The sequence below is a fragment of the Rutilus rutilus genome (genome assembly GCF_951802725.1).
Source record: "Rutilus rutilus genome assembly, chromosome: 9".
In the NCBI taxonomy this organism is placed as follows: Eukaryota; Metazoa; Chordata; class Actinopteri; order Cypriniformes; family Leuciscidae; genus Rutilus; species Rutilus rutilus.
In genome coordinates this window covers 19,419,954-19,438,943 of record NC_140223.1, presented here as the reverse complement: position 1 = coordinate 19,438,943, position 18,990 = coordinate 19,419,954, and the positions used below count along the sequence as shown (strand labels likewise).

Sequence of the window (18,990 nt, the reverse complement as noted above, 5' to 3'; positions counted from 1 at the left end):
TATTGAATATATGTTTGAATTCTTATAAAGTCAAATTAAATGATTGTGCACTGTGTACATCCCTGACTTAGGAATAGGAAAGAATATGGTTTCCTCATTTTTGTTTTATCCAAATACCATTGTGTTATAATCTACTTACATATAAATAGAACATTGACTCATAAATCACATTAGAAATTCAAAGAATAAAGTGTATTTTTTATTTTTAAACATTCTCAAAGAATTATTCAAAGTCAAGATAGCCTATATGAAGATCATACTCACTTGATTTTCGTTTTAAACAAAATTGAACAGTATAATCTAGAAAATAGTAATAGTCTTAACCTTTTAGAGAGATAAAATATTATGTTTATTGGAATATACATAACTGTTTATATCATTAAATTATTGTTTCCAGGAGCATGCTCAATATACATTCAATTACATATTTTAGTCTATAAGAAACTGATATTTTAATCCAAGACAATATAGTTTAATGAAGGGTGGGATATATCTATATATGGACAAAACTGTTATACAATAATGCTCCCAGGGCAGGAACTTTTAAAAAGCAGGACCTTTTAATAAATAAAATAAATCTGTTTTACACCAAGCCAACACTATTTCATGTTACAGAACATTCATCATAGCCTTTTTTTTCTGGACTATACATAATTAATATTTCAGGAACAGTTGATCGTGTCACAGAGTCAATAGGCATATCAGAATTACTGTGTTGAAGTTTACTGGCGATTTAAAGCAATGGTTCACATTGTGAACCATTGCTTTAAATCGCCACATCACAACCATGGGGCCAGGGCCCAAACCAAACTCCCAAGGAGCCCCAGGCCAGAATGACTTATTATTGACACAGGCCAGAAATTATTTTTATTATTACTATAATTCATTTTAGTAATACTATTAATATAGGCTATTAAAAAACTATCTTTATTAAAAGAAAAGAAAAAAGAAGAAAAAAAAAAGAAGCATGCAGTCAAGAAACTGAAATATATTATAAAATATTTTTTATTATTATTGAATAATCTGGAGTCACAAAAAAATATTGATATATATATATATGGTCAGGTCAAAAATAAATAATGTATTGTTCTTTATGGCCCGATCGGTCATATCCGTGACAGACGACGTCACGTCTCACGTCACATTAGCCCGTCCCCTTCTCCTCGGAGAAGAAGCATCGCCATTTTAAGTGAATGAGTTTCATTTCACATCGCAACTGTAGGACGGAGAACCTCAGGAACGTTTTCAACCTGTTTCTCTTTTAAACTGTTAGTGGGGAATTGACTACTATGAACTGAATCTCTTCCTAAAGCCAATCAACAAGTAGATCAAAGTCAAGTAACGCATAAGACAGTTGATTTTTTGCACTGAATGTAGTACGTTAGAGGAAATGGCTGTGGAAAGCATGACTGTCCATCCAAACTCCCCAACAGCCAACCACGAACACAACAGCCTTCTCACTGACGAAAGGTCGAGTAATATCATCATATTTCTATCCAACTATTGATTTGTCCTTTGCTTTTTTCCAAAAAACAAAAGCACGGGCATTTGCTTTTTTTTTTTTCAAAGGGATTAAAGTCGCCTTTTCTGGGAAACGTACAGAGGTAACGAAACGCCATCTTGAAACGTTAAACAGCGCAATCTGGAAGGTCACAAGCGAATCAGGAAAACATTCAGAATATGATCAAATTTACATTTTCCGTCACTTTTCGAAGCTTTTTAAGTGATCGAAGACCAAGCGGGCCACAACTACGCCAAAACATTGCTCCAGTAACTTAATGTTTTCATCACAGATAAAAAACGGACGGACAAAAGACAAAAAAAAAACCGAGTAAACAAGATTTGGGTTATTAATATCCAATTAAAATCGTAATAACGAACGCAAATTGTACGTAATGTGGCGGATAAGTGGTAAAATGTATCCCTGGTAACGCATTAAGGAATTTGTATCTTTATCCATCGCGAGGCCCGGACAAAGCTAAAGCTAACAGTTAGCCGACGACTACGTAACATACAACAACAACACGGCTAACAGAAGCTAATGAATAGCCACGGACTAGCATGGATTATGACTTGCCCGCTTGATTAACCATTCTTTCAATTCATTTAATTAGCCATCGAATACAGTACGATTCAGTTTATCTTAATGTAATAACATTATTTAAGATAGGCGATTTTAATTTGTCACCGTTTAGCACTTAGCCTGTGTGCTAAGTGTCACGAGCTACGCACTTAAATTTAGTGATAACGTTATTTTTTGTTTTAACGTTAAAAGTCACTATATAATTATACCACAATATTTTCAAATATGAAGTTCTTGTAGTGTAAGTAGTTAGTAAAGCTATTTTTAATGACATTTATTTTATTCTTGTCTTTTCTAAAAGTTTACTGATTTAACATGATACATTTTAGTAACAGTACGACATTTGGATAGGAACTAACAACGAAAATTAAGTCTTCCACGTCAGATACAGAAATCATATTATAACGTATTGTAAATAATCGATTAAATGTTCCACAAAAGGTGCTCCTGTATATCAACATACTCTAGTTTTGTTGTAAACTAGTTAGCTTTATGTGCACATGCATCCCTTATGAACCAGTGATTTGTCCAATGTCTCAGAAGCATTCAAGGTCTTACCAAAACATGAAGCAAAACACAAAGGTTCTTAACCATACCACCATTGTCTGCAAATGCCCCAAATGCAACCTTTCACCTTCCATGAAAATCATTTATGCATACATTTAATATTTCGCAGTAAGTATTTTCAGTTCATTACCAGAAATATGAAGGCCAGTATTTTGTAGTCACATTTGTTTTGTCTTTGCATGATATTGTATCTTAGAACTTGGATACTTAGTGAACAAAGTTTGTTAGTAAGTTTTCTTTAGTAAAATTAGAGGTAGCCTAGTTCTCAAGCTGTCTATCTGCCAAGATTTTCTTGCAACACTTTTAAATGACTAAGAAATCCCTTCCTTGGTTACTTTGGCATCCTTTCTTTCGGCAGTTATTTTCGCTAGGTGTTAGACAAGTAATTATTACAAGTGTGGCCTGGTTTTTGTCTGACCATATTTTTTTGGCACTTCAGTATGTTCAATAACAAGCATGAGTTAAAGATCTTCCCTCACTGAGACTCGCTAGAGCTGTTAGATAACTGCTGAAGCTTGTAGATTTTTATTCACAACATGATATAAATGCTTGTGGAGATTGTATTGATAGAGACGGAGGGATTTGTGGTTAATGCAGTCATAATTCATCAATTGATTCCCTCTGTAATACTTTAAAGACATTACATGGTCAGAGGAGCAGATGACATGAGTTTAGCCTAATTTAATGCCAGATCTTGTGTACACAGTCCATTGAGAAAAGAAGTTTGTCTCTTTATTGTAATTGTAAAAGAGCTTTGGAAGAATCCTGAAAAATATCCACATAGTTGGAGGATTTAGAGTTCAGTAGAATAAGTTTTGTCTTCTAATAAAGTGTATATGAATGGTTGGATTAAGACCTTCATGTAGGCCTAGACTTCATACTGATTGTAAGATGATTGAGAGTATTAAATAGCCATCACTTAGCCTACTGATTGTTGCAAGTAAAGCTTTTTTGTACATTATGCAGCTGGTTTAATTTCTGTGGTAATTATCTTTTGAATCGTATCTCACACACAGCTTTGCATTGCAGTTCGTCTGGTATCACACATTCTCTTGTCAGAAGTTGAATGGCAGGGATCTGTTTTTATAGGCCAAAGTTGAGTGGTTAGGTGATAATGTTTTGTCAATGCACAATTTTAAAGTGCAGCAATGCTTCTATGTCTTATGTGGCAACTCCTTATCTTAGTTTTAAAGGGCAGCTCTGCCTGAATGTAATGAGTGTTTACCACCAGGTGTCCTGTATATACTTGTATGTTACACCTTCTATAAACAGAGAGGCTCTGTAATGACTCTGAGTTGTTCTCAGCATGTGACAAATAATCAGTCAACATTTGACACCACTAGTGTGATGCTTGAAGCAACTAAATTATAGTATTACGTCTGTAGATTGGCAGTCCTGTCCTGCTCTACCCTCACTGCCTGAAAGTTTGAAGATAAAATGCTGTTAAGACATCCCAATTTGCTTAGTTATCTACACCGTAAAGACATGTGAATTGTTTATAGCCAGATCAGCAGAAGCCGTGTCAGAATTGAGAATGAAGGCCCACCTAAAAAGCAATCAATCGAGTTAATGTTCTGTTCTGCACAGCTTTTGACAACAGTAGCCTTTGTGCAACTAACCAGTTATCAAAGACCAAGATTTCTCAAATGGCAGTGAGTCAAAAAAACAAATAATATCCTTTGTAGTCCTGTTCAGAGTTGTGATGTTCTTGCTGTGTTTTCCATGTCAAACAGGCAAGAAGATGGGGAACTGGAAGAAGGCGAGTTGGAGGATGATGGCGGAGAGGCAGAGGTGCCCAGCGGTGAGGGAGCTGATCCCCAGGATAAACCTCGCCGCAGCAAAGAACACCATGTCAGTGAATCGGATGATGAAAAGTCACATCGGCGGAGGAGAAAGAGAAAGAGGGAGAGAGAGCGTGAAAAAGAGAAAAGGAGGGCCAAGAAAAAGCGTAAATCTAAGCACAAGGTAAGTGTTTGTGTTGATATTGAGAGAAGCACTGCATTTATTTGACCAAAATACAATAAAAACAGAAATATTGTGAAATTTTATTACAATTTAAAATAACTTTTCTATTTTAATATATTTTAAATAGTTTTGTCAAACGATTAAAATATTTAATCGCGATTAATCACATTAATGTCATAGTTAACTCGCAATTAATCGCACATTTTTATCTATTCTAAATGTCCCTTGATTTCTTTTTGTCCCATTATTTTTTTTCTCATTTTAATGCTCTTATCAACATGGAAAAGTGGATCGGCTTGCTTTGTGCAAATGTTTTTTTTATTGAAAACAACATTGGCATATACTGTAGTGTTCAATTTCACACTAACATTCTCACTTGGAGCAAATGATCGCATCAGAGAATTCGCATCAGTTGTGTGCTTGGCCATCAAGTGGTATTTCAGACTGGACGTGCGATGATAGCTCAGTTCACAACGACAAAACACACAGATCACTTTGGTCTTGTCAATGGAACCATTTGGCAACTTTTTAAAGGTAAACTTTCCATTCAGAATATTATTGGCATCCATTTCGGCGTCTCGCGCTCGCCATCCACTCAAAACGTAACGTTAGGCCGGCGACACACTGGCTGCGTGGCGTTTCTGTTGCGTGTCAGCTGCGTGGCGTTTTCTATGTCTTTGCTCACCAGAAACGTGTCTGACGCTGCTGCTGATAGGTGACATATGATAAACCTCATTGGTGATATATTCGACATATGGGGAGAGAGTTGTGGAAGGCCTATACTTAATGTTAAACATATAGCAGCAAAGACAATGTCGGCAGTGTTGACGGCAAAATAGGCTGCAGAATATTTCGTTCTGTCTATACTTTATATCTGCATTTATGTCAAAACCTAAACTTTCAAACATCAAAATGTCATTTATTAATATGTATTCATGTCAAAATGACATACAAACATCTTTTCCTATTCTATTTTGCCAGGAAACGCTTCCAACACGCTTGCGTGTCGCGTGAAAAATAGGTTCTATTTCTTGCATGGACGCGTTTTCTGCGCGGCTCGGGCTGCGCCTGAGACGCGTGCGTGTCACGCAGGCAGTGTACAAGGCCCGTTTCACACATACTCCGTAATATAGAGCACTATAGCACGTGCTGCTCCTGCACCACATACGCACTGCAAACGGAGTATGTGTGAAACGGGCGACTACTCTTTGGCCGGCTCGCAAGCCCAAACAAGTGTGTGCGGTGTGCCTGTTGTTTTGTTTCCGGTCTAGCTAGATCCTGTGTGGTGTTGTAGTTTTTCTAACGTTACTAGTTGTTGCAACGGCATGTGAAAAAAACGACAAAGTTTGCTAGGCCAAACAGAACGTTAATCTCGCGATAAAAAAAATTACGCTGTTAAAATGACTTTGCGTTAACACCGTTAATAACGCGTTTAACTGACAGCACTAATTCATTTTAAAATAGAATTTATTCCTGTGATGGCAAAGCTGAATTTTCGGCATCATTACTCCAGTCTTCAGTGTCACATGATCCTTCAGAAATCATTCTAAAATGCTGATTTATTGCTCAAGAAACATTTCTTATTATTATCAATGTTAAAAACAGTTGTGGTGTTTGATTTTTTTTGTTTAAATCACATCAATGGTTTTACCAATAATATTGTAGTATATATATTTGGCAGGCACCATTATATTTTATCAGGATATTTTGATGAATAGAAAGTTTATTTGAAATTTGCATTTATTTGAAATTGAAATATTTTGTGACATTGTACTAGTGTTGGCAAAAGTACAGACTTGGGTACTAAAAATTAAAAAAATGTGATTATACCAGCATTTCCCTCTAGCATTTTGAGTACCACACCGTTATTAGTGGGGTAATTTATGAGATACATCCTTGGATCCGTTAGCGCGTGCACTAAGTCATCCGGCTGATTTCTCTAAATAAGCTCTAACTTTTATAATGTTTAACCAAGGGAAAAAAGGCTTCTGGGGGGGGTGTTTGGCTCGAGGTCATGATTCAAAGGACCCTAGGTTGATTTTACTCAGAACCATCCCTTTAAGAATCTGTTCAACAGCGATCAAAAAACTAGAGGGAAATGCTGGTATAGTCACATTTTTAAAAACATTTTTTCATATTTGATCAATTGAATGTGTCCTTGCTGAAAATGTTACTGACCACAAACATTTAAGCCCCTTTCACACAGATTCCGGAAAATACACGGATAAAGTGACCCGGGATTTGACCCGGGTTCGTTTGATTTTGGTTCATTCACACTGCCAGTGATTTTCCGGAATCAGAGAGTGCGTTCACACACAACCCGTAAAAATTCCGTAAAGACACGTGACATCGATGTGACTTGTAATGTCTCAGCAGCGTCTTAAGTTTGCTTATGAGCTGCAATTTCTCTCTCGAGAAACCACGCTTGTGCATTTTTTTTCTCTGATTCGATCATAAACTTGCGCATTACGTACCGTTTCACTAGCTGGCGAACAATCCCGGCTTCAGCGTCATCACTACGACACAGCATTATTACGGCTTTTGTTCACACAGCGCACGTTCCGGGACTGAACACGGCAATGTTACTAGGTCCCCAACCCGGCATCGATGCCGGCATCAATCCCGGGTCGTGTTTGCGTTCACACAGAAGGCGTTCTGGCAATTTCCCGGCAATTTGCCGGGATCATCACGCTGTGTGAAAGGGGCTTTAGTGGTGGATAGTCTATATCATCTGTATCATCTTATCAAATGTATTTGTGTGTAATGCAGCGGCACGCATCCTCCAGCGATGACCACTCAGACTACAGTGATGACTCAGATTACAGTCCCAGTGAAAAGAGGAAGTACAGGGAATACAGCCCTCAGTATCCTCCCACTGTGAGTAAAACATCATTTTTGTTCTATTTAAAGTAACATTTATATTAGTAAAACATTTATATATGATTTTAAAGTAACATTCATAACATAACAACTACCTAGACTGGCCAACCAATCAGATTAGGTTTTAATCCCAGTCTATATTTTGTAGTCTCAAGGAGGTTACCCTCCTGCTTCCTCTGCTCATGGAGGTCCCATCCCAAAGAAAGGCAACTATATGAAGATGGACAAGCAGGGCTATGGTGGCTATGATGACTATGAGGAGGAAACATATGAAGGTGAAGAGGATGAGGAAGTGGGTGATGATGACTATGATGATTTCACCAAGGAATTAAACCAGTACCGTAAGGCCAAAGAGGTTGGAGGGGGTCCTCGTGGCAGAGGTGAATGTTAATTTAAAAATAAGATAAATAAATTAGCTTGAATGGTTTTGGCTGAATGCATATCAACAAAAGTGCTATACATTATTTCTAATAATGTGCAGGTAGACGTATGGAGTTTGTCGTTTGGTTACAGTGTCATAATTATAACTAGTACACATGTTCAGTGTCTGCATACTCATTCTCTGGCTCAAAGTGTGTGAATTCACACCAGTGTGTCAGTGTCTGTGTTATTACATCTGCTGACCCTTATTACTGTCACACAGGTGGCAAAAACCGCATGAAGAACCAGAGAGGTCGAGGCAGAGGAGGAATGAGAGGACGTGGTGGGAGAGGAGGCAGCAGAGGAAGAGGACGGGGCAAAATGGGAGGAGAGAATGATGATGGTGATGGCATGTATGGAGATGAGATGGAGGTGGGTCATAATTCACAAGTTTTAAACACCAAACAAAGCTCATACCGCATATCCAGTGTTCTTATATTCATGGACATATAAGGGAATTTTAATATTGTGATTTCCAGGCTTAGAAAAACTAACAGTTAACAAAATCTAAAAACAAAAAAAAAAAAATTACATTTCTATAGGGAATATAGCTCTGCTGTAAAATATTTAATGGGCTAAAATTGCATTTATGTGAGTATAAATCGAAAAATCTTTTCCAAAAATCATTAATAACTGGAAAACACATGATTGGTCAGATATCCCATCCATTCCATATCTCGGATTATAAAATCTGTCATTATTACTAGGCAAGCTATACACATTAGTTCAGTCAGTTTGTCTTTTACTTCCCCTAAAGCATGCATGTTTTCTTTGACAGTATGGAGAGGATGACTATGACAACATGGGAGATGATGACTATGATGACTATTCAAAAGAACTAAACCAGTACAGGAAATCGAAGGACAGAGGGCGGGGTGAGTTCTGCTTGACTAACAGATGTGGAGGTAAAGCATTATATTATGTTGGAGTGTTTTTCATTTCTAATTTTTTTTTTCTTCTTCAGGTGCGAAAGGTGGACGAGGTCGCGGGAGAGGGAAAGGAGGTCGAGGAATGAACCGGGGCAGAGGGAGAAATCGAGGGAGGGGCCGTGGAGGAGACCAGGGTCCTGATGAAGATAACAATGGAGAAATGGACTTGGGGGTAAGGCAGTTCTTCAGATGATCTACATATTTAAAGGTATTGCGGAGGATTTTATTTTTCCGGGTGAATCATCAAGACTATTGGTCCTCCTAGTTGTCAATCATTCTGGTGATATGTTTACGTAAGGCCGTCGTACGTGATCGTCCCTAGGTAGTTTTCGCTTACTGCGCATGCGCACTTTCGGGTGTATGTGTGAGCTACGGTTTCAGCCATTCATTGAAGCTCGCCGTTCTCACCGGGTTTTTTCAAAATGTCTGAGGGTCGCAAGAGAAAAAGTTTCTACGAATTGTATGACAAGAAGAGAAAGGCCTCTGAAGAAAGAAACAAGACCAGAGTGTTTTTGGGAGAATATTTCACACGCTGGCGTGCGCTAAAATCACAGGTTGGGCTTCCCACTGATGCCTCAGTCGCGAAGTTTCTACTCGACAGGTAAAGTTTGGCATGCTATTTGGAGAAATCCATTTAAAATCACTGCTAGTAAAAGTTAATGTAAGCTATGATTAGCGATGCTAGCCCTGGCACAAGTCACGCACCGCGCAGACACGGTAAACATCTCAATTTGTCTAAAGTAATTATGACCAAATGGTAAAAGGTATCACGCTGAAATGTTCTAAAACCTTGTGTGTTCATTTTTGATAATTCCAATGTGTTCACATAGTATTTATTACACAAATGCAACAAGCTACTTCTCCATTGCAGATCATGTCTTGAGTCCTCACTCAATCGATCAGTATAATAAGTACCGTATTTTCCGCACTATAAGGCGCACCGGATTATAAGGCGCACCTTCAATGAATGGCCTATTTTAGAACTGTTTTCATATATAGGGCGCACCGCATTATAAGGCGCATAGAATAGAAGATACTGCAGTCAAACGTTTGACTGGGTTTGCGTTATGCAGTGGTCACCAACCTTTTCAAGCCTAAGATCACATCCAAAGTCCAAATGTAAACCAAGATTCCTTGTTTATACTCGACGCGTCCGCATGAGCGCGAAGTTAATAAAAAAAAAAAATCCGTCTGCTCGGGCAGATTCGTCCTAACAGCGCGCGCGCCTCTGAATCCGAAGATGCATGACTTTGAGCCGAATCTGCCCGAGCAGACGGATATTAGTAGTACATCTCATCACACCGGCACCCAGTTTGCGCGTCTAAATCAGTTATATGGTCTGGTGTTCAGTCTAAAACAAAACAGTTGCGTCAAGTATAAATGCCTCGTCTGTTTGGGGAGTTGCGCGCGCAGTCAGCGGAGGCTCGCGCTCCGGTGTCAGGCGAAAGTATAAACAAGGTTTAAGTCAGCGGTTGTTTAACAGACGTTAACATAAGGCGCCAGATCCATATATAAGGCGCTCTGGATTATAAGGCGCACTGTCGTTTTTGGAAAAAATTAAAGGCTTTTAAGTGCGCCTTATAGTGCGGAAAATACGGTAAATAAAACACGGAAGGGCATTTGACATTTTGTCTTGCATGAATGTTTTTGAGTTAGAGTGTTTTTGGTAGAATATTTCACACTAAAAGCACAGGTTGGGCTTCCCACTGATGCCTCAGTCGCGAAGTTTCTACTCGACAGGTAAAGGAAAGTAGGCTTGTATGAGCCATGCCAACAGCAACTTGTAAACAGAGCGTGCACGAGGAGAACTAGGCTCGGGCATGCTCTCTCGTGCACACATTTAATAGGCATTCCCTCTCGGGAGCAGGTAGAGTGTTGCGCATGTGCATTTTTTTGCAAAAAGTGGAGAGGGCGGTTCTTTTCTAAAATTCGGGAAAATCCTCCGCTATACCTTTAATCAGCAGACCATAAATTAGCATCTGACTTGTTTGTTCTCTGACTGCTTTAGGATGGATCTGGAGGCCCGAGGAGACATGAGCAGGAGAAACATGGGCCGGACAAGAAGGGGAAAGCCATCTGTAAATACTATATTGAGGGCCGCTGTACTTGGGTAAGCACAGTAATCCAATTTTGGAAGATATTGCAGATAAAATTGGTTGAAACACAGTTTAGATGTCCTTGTTATTTCTGAGTATTAAAAAGTTTTGTATGTTTAAATAAATGAATTATGTCTGACTGATGTAAACATGATGTAAAATCTCATATGACTTGTTGACAATAATAGTTATTTCTGTACTAATTGCTGTCAATTTATCATCAGGGTGACCACTGTAACTTCAGCCATGACATTGAGCTGCCTAAGAAGAAAGAACTCTGCAAGTTTTACATCACTGGTTTCTGTGCACGAGCAGAAAACTGTCCCTACATGCATGATATCCTTTGGTCATTTTGCTTGCTGGTATTGTCATATAAGCTCTTATTATCTGTATAAGGACTTGCACTCTGAAAAGAGTAAGAGTTTCCACACGTGTCAAAATAACTCCTTGACTCCACTGCACGTGATTTCCCTTGCAAGTTGTTCCATACCACAGGGAACTGTGTGAATGGTGAAGAGTGCATGTTCTCTCATGAATCCCTAACAGAAGATACTCAAGAGCTGCTGGATAAGGTGGTCATCGCAGATATTTTAAATGTAGTTGTAGAGTTGTTGTTGTTTCTGTGCACCCTGACTAACATCACACATTTTTTTTCCCAATGAAGATGCTGGCAGAGGATGCAGAAGCTGGTGCAGAAGATGAGAAAGAGGTTGAGGAACTGAAAAAGCAAGGCATTAACCCTCTTCCAAAACCACCCCCTGGTGTTGGTCTTCTCCCAACTCCACCAAGACCTTCTCCAGGGGATTCTTCCACGCCTATGGAATTTGGAATGCCTGTTGCCCCACATGGAAATATCCCTCCAAGTGGTCCACCAGCTCCAGGCCCTGGTGCTGGCCCAGGTCCTGGTCCTGGAGTTGGGCCTTGCCCAGGCCCCCCTCCTCCCTGCCCAGATGGAGGCACCTTCCAAGGGCCTCTAAACCCCAACGGTCCTCCTCCGCCTCCTATGGGTCCACCACCTGCTTGTGGAGGAAATGCTGGGAAGAAGATCCCCTCCTTGTTTGAGATTGTGGTGAAGCCCACAGGACAGCTAGCACAAAAACTGGGTGTCAGGTTAGCTGACTTTTTCTTTCTATCAAATCATGTTGGTTTACTTACTTGCCGCATACAGAATATACTGACACAGATGCACTCTTTTACAGAGGACCAGGTCCTGGCAATGCTGCTGCAGGTGTTGCAGGACCTCAGGGCCCTCCTGCAGGTCCCCCAGGTGCACCTCCACCTCGCTTTCCCGGTGCCCCGCCACCAGGACACATGATTCCAGGCGGTCCTCATGATATGCCTCCTATGGGCCCACCTAACATGAATCAAGGCCCTCCACCAGGACCGCCAATGATGCCGAATTTTGGCCAGGGAGATGGACCACCAAACCCGGGGATGATGCCTCCAGGTGGTGGATCATCTGGTAACAACTTCTATGATAACTTCTACCAGCAGCAGCAAGTCATGTCAATAGATGGAAGAGATGGTGAGTTAATTTGGTATTTTAACTTTGGTTTTGTAAATTCAGAGCACGCAAAAGCACAGTTGCATTTAAGCATTTGTTAGATGGTTTTATCCAAATTGATTTTAAATGAAAGTATATGCATTCCCTAAGTATATGACCTTGTTTTGGCCAGCACCATGCTCTACCAGTTAGGCTGCTTTATTGTCCTACGCTGCTCTATTTATGAAACATTAGTATTCAACCCCATTCTTTGCCTCCCGGTACAGGTGACAACTTTCAAGGGGTAGGTGGTGGAAACTTCAATGATCAGTCACCTGGGAACCAGAACTCTGGAAATGTAGAGGGTGCAGCTAATGTAGGCCCATCTAATCAGCCTGGGATGGCAGTGCCAGATTTCCTGCCCCCAGCACAGCGTGTGCTTTTTATGAGACTCCAGCAGAAACAGCAGGAAGATGAGGAGAGAGCCAAGAGGCTGGCTGAAGGAGGAGGAACTGAGAGGGAGAATGAAGGTACTACTGCACAACTTCATTTCTTGCGGTGGCAGTATTCAGTACAATCATATAACATATATTTTCTATAGAAACAACATGCATAGCTTTTATACAGGAATGGTCCTTTTTTACCACAATACTTCAGAAGAAAGCATTTTGATTATTATAACATTGTTGTCATACAAATAGCTGAGGTTTTCAAAGTGCTGACTTCAAATGTATATTTTGCCAAGGCTATTTCTGGGAAGGAAACATCTCAAGGACTCTGCGCAGAGCTTGACCCTGCCCAGAACATCATAATTCTGTAAACATCCTCTGGCCTGGGGTTGTGCAATCTTGCCACCAAAATATCTTGTCCCTCCACTAGATGGTGCTTTCTTGCACTAATACTACTGAAACTAACAGAGGCTGATGTTTTCAGATGAGACTACCAGCAAAAGAAAATCAGATTCAGGGCTCAAAATGAACTTTTTTACTTGGTAGCACTGGTAAAACCACAATACACCACCCACGGTACGTGTCGCGATACTCTCATAGCGTACCGAACTTGCTCCGCCCCCTGCTGCCCCGCCCAGCCCCCAGTCCATTGTTGAGGTTGTCACAAAACAAATAGTTCTTCCTTGACATTTGATCAAATATTAATTAGAGGTGTAGCGGTACACGTGTTCACCCCACAAATTTTTGTGTCTTGTGTATACAAGACGAATACAGCGTTGTAGCCTAACCACCAATAATCGCAATAAGCTCCGCGTTTTGTTACTTTCGAATAGAAACGGCGTGTCATTTTCATATCCATCTTATCACGAAATTCAAACAATAAATGCCGTTTTGATGCTCTTTAATGTGTCGTGACAGATGACTATATAGGCTCCTCAGTTAAAGCAGCAGCGCGCAGAGAGCGAGTGAATGCGATCATCTCTTCCTAATAAATATGAATGAAGATCTGAAAGTATGTTGTACAACTTACATACAGTACAACTTACTTAAACGTATTATATATCGTGTAATCGCAAGTCATTCAGTGTCCACAGCTTGTTAGTCAGCTAGAGAACTCTTTCGCTAAATATATACACTATATTAGCCTATATATTCATTATATTTTACTTAACCTGTTAGTGATGTCTTGATTATTTAATGTATGTTAAAAATGTCTGTCATGAAAATGAAAGCCAGTGTGTAAATGATTATATTTCAACAACAAATTGGAGTAAAACATATACTGACTTACACAACTCCCTTATGTGCAGTTTACGTGTTTGCATACATTTTTTTTTTATCATATCTAAAAATAAATAGCAACTGAATTTAGGCTAATAGTGTGGGCTCTGTTGTTAACCATTAATATAATGGTAATGTGCAAGTAAGGGCTCCCTATATAGTTTACAGCATTAGTAAACTAAGATCTTTTTTTATCCTTAAGAAACTTTTAACTAACTTAACATCCTTAACTAAAAATATACAGATAATTCTGAAAAAAGTGTTTTCCAACATTATGTTGGAAATATTAATGTTTTTTTGTCAGGCACTACTTTGCTGACTCTCATTAAACTCACAGTTGCAGGGGCCAATTTTTTTAAGTTGCAATAGATGCAAAACAGATCCGAGATCAATTTAAAAAAGGAGAATTAAAAACAAAACAAAAGGAAGGAAGGAAAGAAAAGTACAGTGTGGGAGCGTTTTAGTGAAGTAGTTAACCAGGACAAATCAAGTGCTGGGTATGTGATATGTAACCGTGTTCTTTTCATCTCTCTTCAGCACTTTACATTTTGTGTGCTAGCTAGCTCCCTGTCACATGACAACAGAGCGCAGTGAAAGGGAGAGATTGACGGCTAATTTTAACTAACCTAAAATCTGTTTTAAAGTTAAGAGCATAAAGATGAAGTTTAATTGGTTATGTGATATAACGGTGGACTGGTCACTGTATCAGTTCATAGCAGGCACATGCTGTACAAAAATTACCAAACGTTTTGTTGAGAAATTAAAACATTTTGCAACTCAACAACTATTTGCACTTGCACAAATGCTCCCAAATATATTTTGAGGTCACCCAGGTGGAGCATATGCAAACAAAATGGATTCAAAAGCCTTTAGATTGCGCTCTAAATCGGTCTAAATCAATTCCTTTTACTTACAGGAGATTCAGCAAACTGGTATTCCAGTGAAGATGAAGATGGTGGTGGCAGTGTCACTTCCATTCTCAAAACTTTACGCCAACAAACCCAGACCCAAGGCCCTGCCAAGCAGGATGCAGCTCCAAGTGACCCTCGTCTACAAAAGTCTCAGCCCCCACTCCCACCCAGCCGACCAGCAGACCCCCGGCTGGCACGAGACCCACGTCTGTCCCGGAACACAGACTCTCAGGCACCCGAGGCCAGTGCTTCATCCTCCCTATCTCCTACCCCTTCAGACCCCCGACTTGCCCGGCATGCAGCCGCCCATGCCCCTAAACCAGAGCCTCCGCTTGTGTACAAACCTCCTCCGTTGACCGCCCCAGCCAGTAATGAGGAAGAGGAGGGTGAGAGGATGCTGAGGGACAAGCCTGTGCCCATCCCTCTCGACCCTTTAATGGGCATGGCTTTGCGTGATCCCCGCTCCCAACTACAGCAGTTCAGCCACATCAAAAAGGATGTAGTCCTGACCAAGCCTTCGTTTTCTAAGGCGGTGCTGTGGAGTCCTGAAGACCTCATCCCTATCCCCATTCCCAAACAAGACTTGCTCCCACTGCCCCCTGGCATCCCTCCAGTTACCGCCATAGATCCTCGCCTGTCTCGCACCCAGCCCCAGCACCACTCCGCTTCTCTTCCTTCTACTGCTCCTCCTGCTGAGCAATCGAATCAGTCCTCCTCTACCCTTCCAGACTTTGAGCTGCTCTCCCGAATCCTCAAAACTGTCAACGCCACTTCATCCAGCCCCACTCAAGGTGCTTCTACAGGAATCTCGTCACCTCCGTCCATCTCTGCCGAGAAACCCGTTGACCCTCGCATGGCACGAAAAGCCCCTGCCGACCCCCGACTCCAGCCACAGAAATCTGCCCTTAAGTCCACCTCTGAGCCACCTGCTCCTCAAGGATCTCCCCCAGCTGCCTCTTTATCTCCACCTTCCTCCAGCCCCACCATCGCACCCTATGACCCTCGGCTGCTATCAGCAGGAGGGTCGGTTAGAGGCGTGGGAGCTGGCGGTGCAGGTAGTGGTGGTGGCAGCAGCAGCAGCGTGCTGAGCGGCATCAGTCTGTACGATCCTCGGACTCAGGGCTCAGACAAGGCAGAGGGTTCAGGGGCAACTAGAAACACTAGCCCTCCCCCTGAACCAAAGTCAAGCGAAAGTACAGCAGCTTCAGCTAAGCCCAAATCTAAAGAGCCGCTGTTTGTGCGTAAGTCTGCACTGGACCAGCCGGAACCAGAGAAGAGCTCGACGGAGCAGACTACGGATCGCTACAACAGCTACAATCGCCCTCGACCCAAACCTTCACCTTCGCCCAATGCAGGGACAGCCGCAGGGACCCCTGCTACAGGTGGTCCAACCACAGCTGGTCAGGGCCCTACTGGTTCTGCGGAGCAGCCTGCGGGGGTCCACAACCTACCTGTATCCACACTGTTCTCCATGGTAAAGCAGGCCAACAAACCAAGCGGCACCGGCAGCCCATTTGGCGGCAATAGCCCCGCCCAGCCTGACACGGCTGAACAGGACAATGCCTCTCTAAAGGACGTTTTCAAAGGCTTTGACCCCACAGCGTCACCGTTTTGCCAGTGAACTCTACTGTGTTGTTGTGAGCTGCTTTAGGACTTTTAGGTGTGTGGCTTCACTGATACCTGATATATAAAGATTCACCCCTGCCAGATTACACACCACAGTATTCACATATATATTTCTATTGGACTAGTCTGTACTAGTGAGGGAAAGATGAAAACTAAATGTCTATTTTAAAAACCAAATAAGAAACGTTTAAATAAATGTCATTTTAAGGACCTCTATGGGTGTGTACATCAAGAGACACTGAATTACATTAATTTTGGCATTGTAAAAGACAAACAGTTTCATCAGCCTACACCAAACAGGTTTGTTGGATTATGACCCATTAACCCCACCACATCAACCTCCTTGAGTTTGCCGACTGACTTGCTCCACCTGGCAGCAGGGAGACTTCATTTACTGCCACTCCCTCTGCCTCCTGAGGTGGAACTGAACTAGTTCCTTTTGCTCATTGGCACTTTCCATTTGTTTCCCACCAGTGATTTAGATCCTTTTAAGAAATTTTAGCTATATTTCTTCTGCTTAGACTAGTTAGCTCCTTTTTCATGTCTGTATGGATGCCCCTTATATTCCTATTGTTTCAAATTCGTGTTTAGTCTGTCGATGCCACTTCACAGATCAGACCTACTGTTGTATGTGTTTGTCACATGTGAGATCATTTTTATTTATTTTTTATACTTAAGCAGTCTGCTATTTTTTTTCTTCTTTGTAACATGGCTGTCAAATTGAACCATTTTATGAATGTGTATATATATAAATATAAATATATATACATGTGTATAGTACATATTCTTTGCATCTGGTTTGTAAATTAACTTGAATTGCTCAACAGCTGATGTTGAGGGAAATTATATCATGTCTTTCTTTTGTCCTCTCACTGCTCTGTCGGTCTTTCCCTGAAACGTGGCACGTCTCATTGACTGCTCTGAAGTATCTGGGTTTTTGTTTTTGGGTTGCCTCTCTGCAAAATGACAGCTTTGTAAATTGAAAAGTGTCCATATTTGACAAAAGGTAACCATTTTGTAACCATTCATTGTAGGTGAAATTGTGAAGTATTTAATAAAGGCAATACCAGATTGAAACCTAGCAGGACCTCAAACAATGGGTGAATCGGTGGTGGTTGTATCATGATTCTTTCTTTGTGTGAGCATATGAGTCATTTCCTCTAGATTCCAGGTCTTCAACATTCCTAGCTCTGACTGTTGGTATGCTTTAAAAAGGTATGAAAAAAAAAAATCTGATGATATTCATTCACCCTCAAGTCGTTCCAAACCTGCAAGACTTACTTTCCTCTGCTGAACACAAAAATGACAACATTGGTAACCAAACAATTTTGGTGACTATAATATTGGTTTTGACTATAATTTTGTTAAAAAAATCTTCTATGTTCCACAGAAGAAGAAATAAAGCCATATGAGAATGACATGTGGATGGGTAAACAATGACAGAATTATAATTTTTTTGGATGAACTATCCCTTTAATTGCCATGTTGGTTACCTTTATGGCACTTCAAACACAGGCTCATCACCAATGTCAACTGAGGAGTCAACTTACAGTTTTTCTCAGTCGCTTTGGTGCATTTCTCAAATCATCCTTAATATTTGCAAAGAAGTATGTGCATTCTCAAAACAATTCGTACAAACAGGACCACACTGGATTACCTGCAAAAGTAGTTTATCCAAGTAAGTTACTTACTCAAAATCTTTACTTCATCTCAAAATTAAGTATTCATGTCAATGAACATATCAGTGCCATCAGAAACAAAAGACCTTGTGTCATCGTTCACAAACAAGATCGTCAAAATGCTTAGTCATGTTGTCAATAAAACACTGCACTCTGTTAGTATTACCTGATGTAAACTATGGCAACAGTTTGGATGACAGTTACTGTATTGAAATGTACAAAGCTGCGCTTCTTCTGTATGCCATATATCCGTTTCAAAAGTACAAATTTACACACTCCTGTATGTGAGTTATTGATTGAAAGAGACTGGATAGGATTCACAGTTACTTTTTTACTAGTGGTCTGACAAAAAAAAACATTACAATATTATTGTGATATAGAAAAGGAAAGGAAATAGGGGCACAAAGGTGAAAATACAACATTAGAAAGGAAAACACAGGAAAGACCCCTTAGGCAGAACTTTGCCTTTGCATGCAGCACTTTATGCTTGCCAATTGAAGGTTCATGAGATGCAACTTTGAGCTTTTTCAGAGAACTGGTTTCTCATTGGTTGATCTACAGGGTGGGCCATTTATATGGATACACCGTAATAACATGGGAATGGTTGGTGATATTAAAGTC

General features: G+C 40.6%; 1 protein-coding gene across 4 annotated transcripts; it reads left to right on the top strand.

Moving 5' to 3' along the window:
* The first annotated feature begins 1,079 nt into the window (after nucleotides 1-1,079).
* On the top strand, nucleotides 1,080-17,771 carry zc3h4 (zinc finger CCCH-type containing 4). Of its 4 annotated transcripts, none has more exons than XM_084418090.1 (14): nucleotides 1,080-1,470; nucleotides 4,384-4,615; nucleotides 7,385-7,492; nucleotides 7,644-7,875; nucleotides 8,139-8,287; nucleotides 8,694-8,790; nucleotides 8,880-9,016; nucleotides 10,853-10,954; nucleotides 11,165-11,276; nucleotides 11,403-11,512; nucleotides 11,605-12,050; nucleotides 12,140-12,465; nucleotides 12,711-12,953; nucleotides 15,070-17,771. In XM_084418090.1, exons 1-14 carry the CDS (start codon nucleotides 1,391-1,393, stop codon nucleotides 16,683-16,685), a joined length of 3,990 nt encoding a protein of 1,329 aa, XP_084274216.1. In that variant the 5' UTR covers nucleotides 1,080-1,390; the 3' UTR covers nucleotides 16,686-17,771. The 4 variants fall into 4 exon arrangements, with proteins under 4 accessions (XP_084274216.1, XP_084274217.1, XP_084274218.1 ...); XM_084418091.1 differs by having other exon boundaries at nucleotides 1,416-2,758; XM_084418092.1 differs by lacking the exon at nucleotides 1,080-1,470 and adding an exon at nucleotides 2,800-4,302 and having other exon boundaries at nucleotides 7,644-7,770.
* Nucleotides 17,772-18,990: the final 1,219 nt, after the last annotated feature.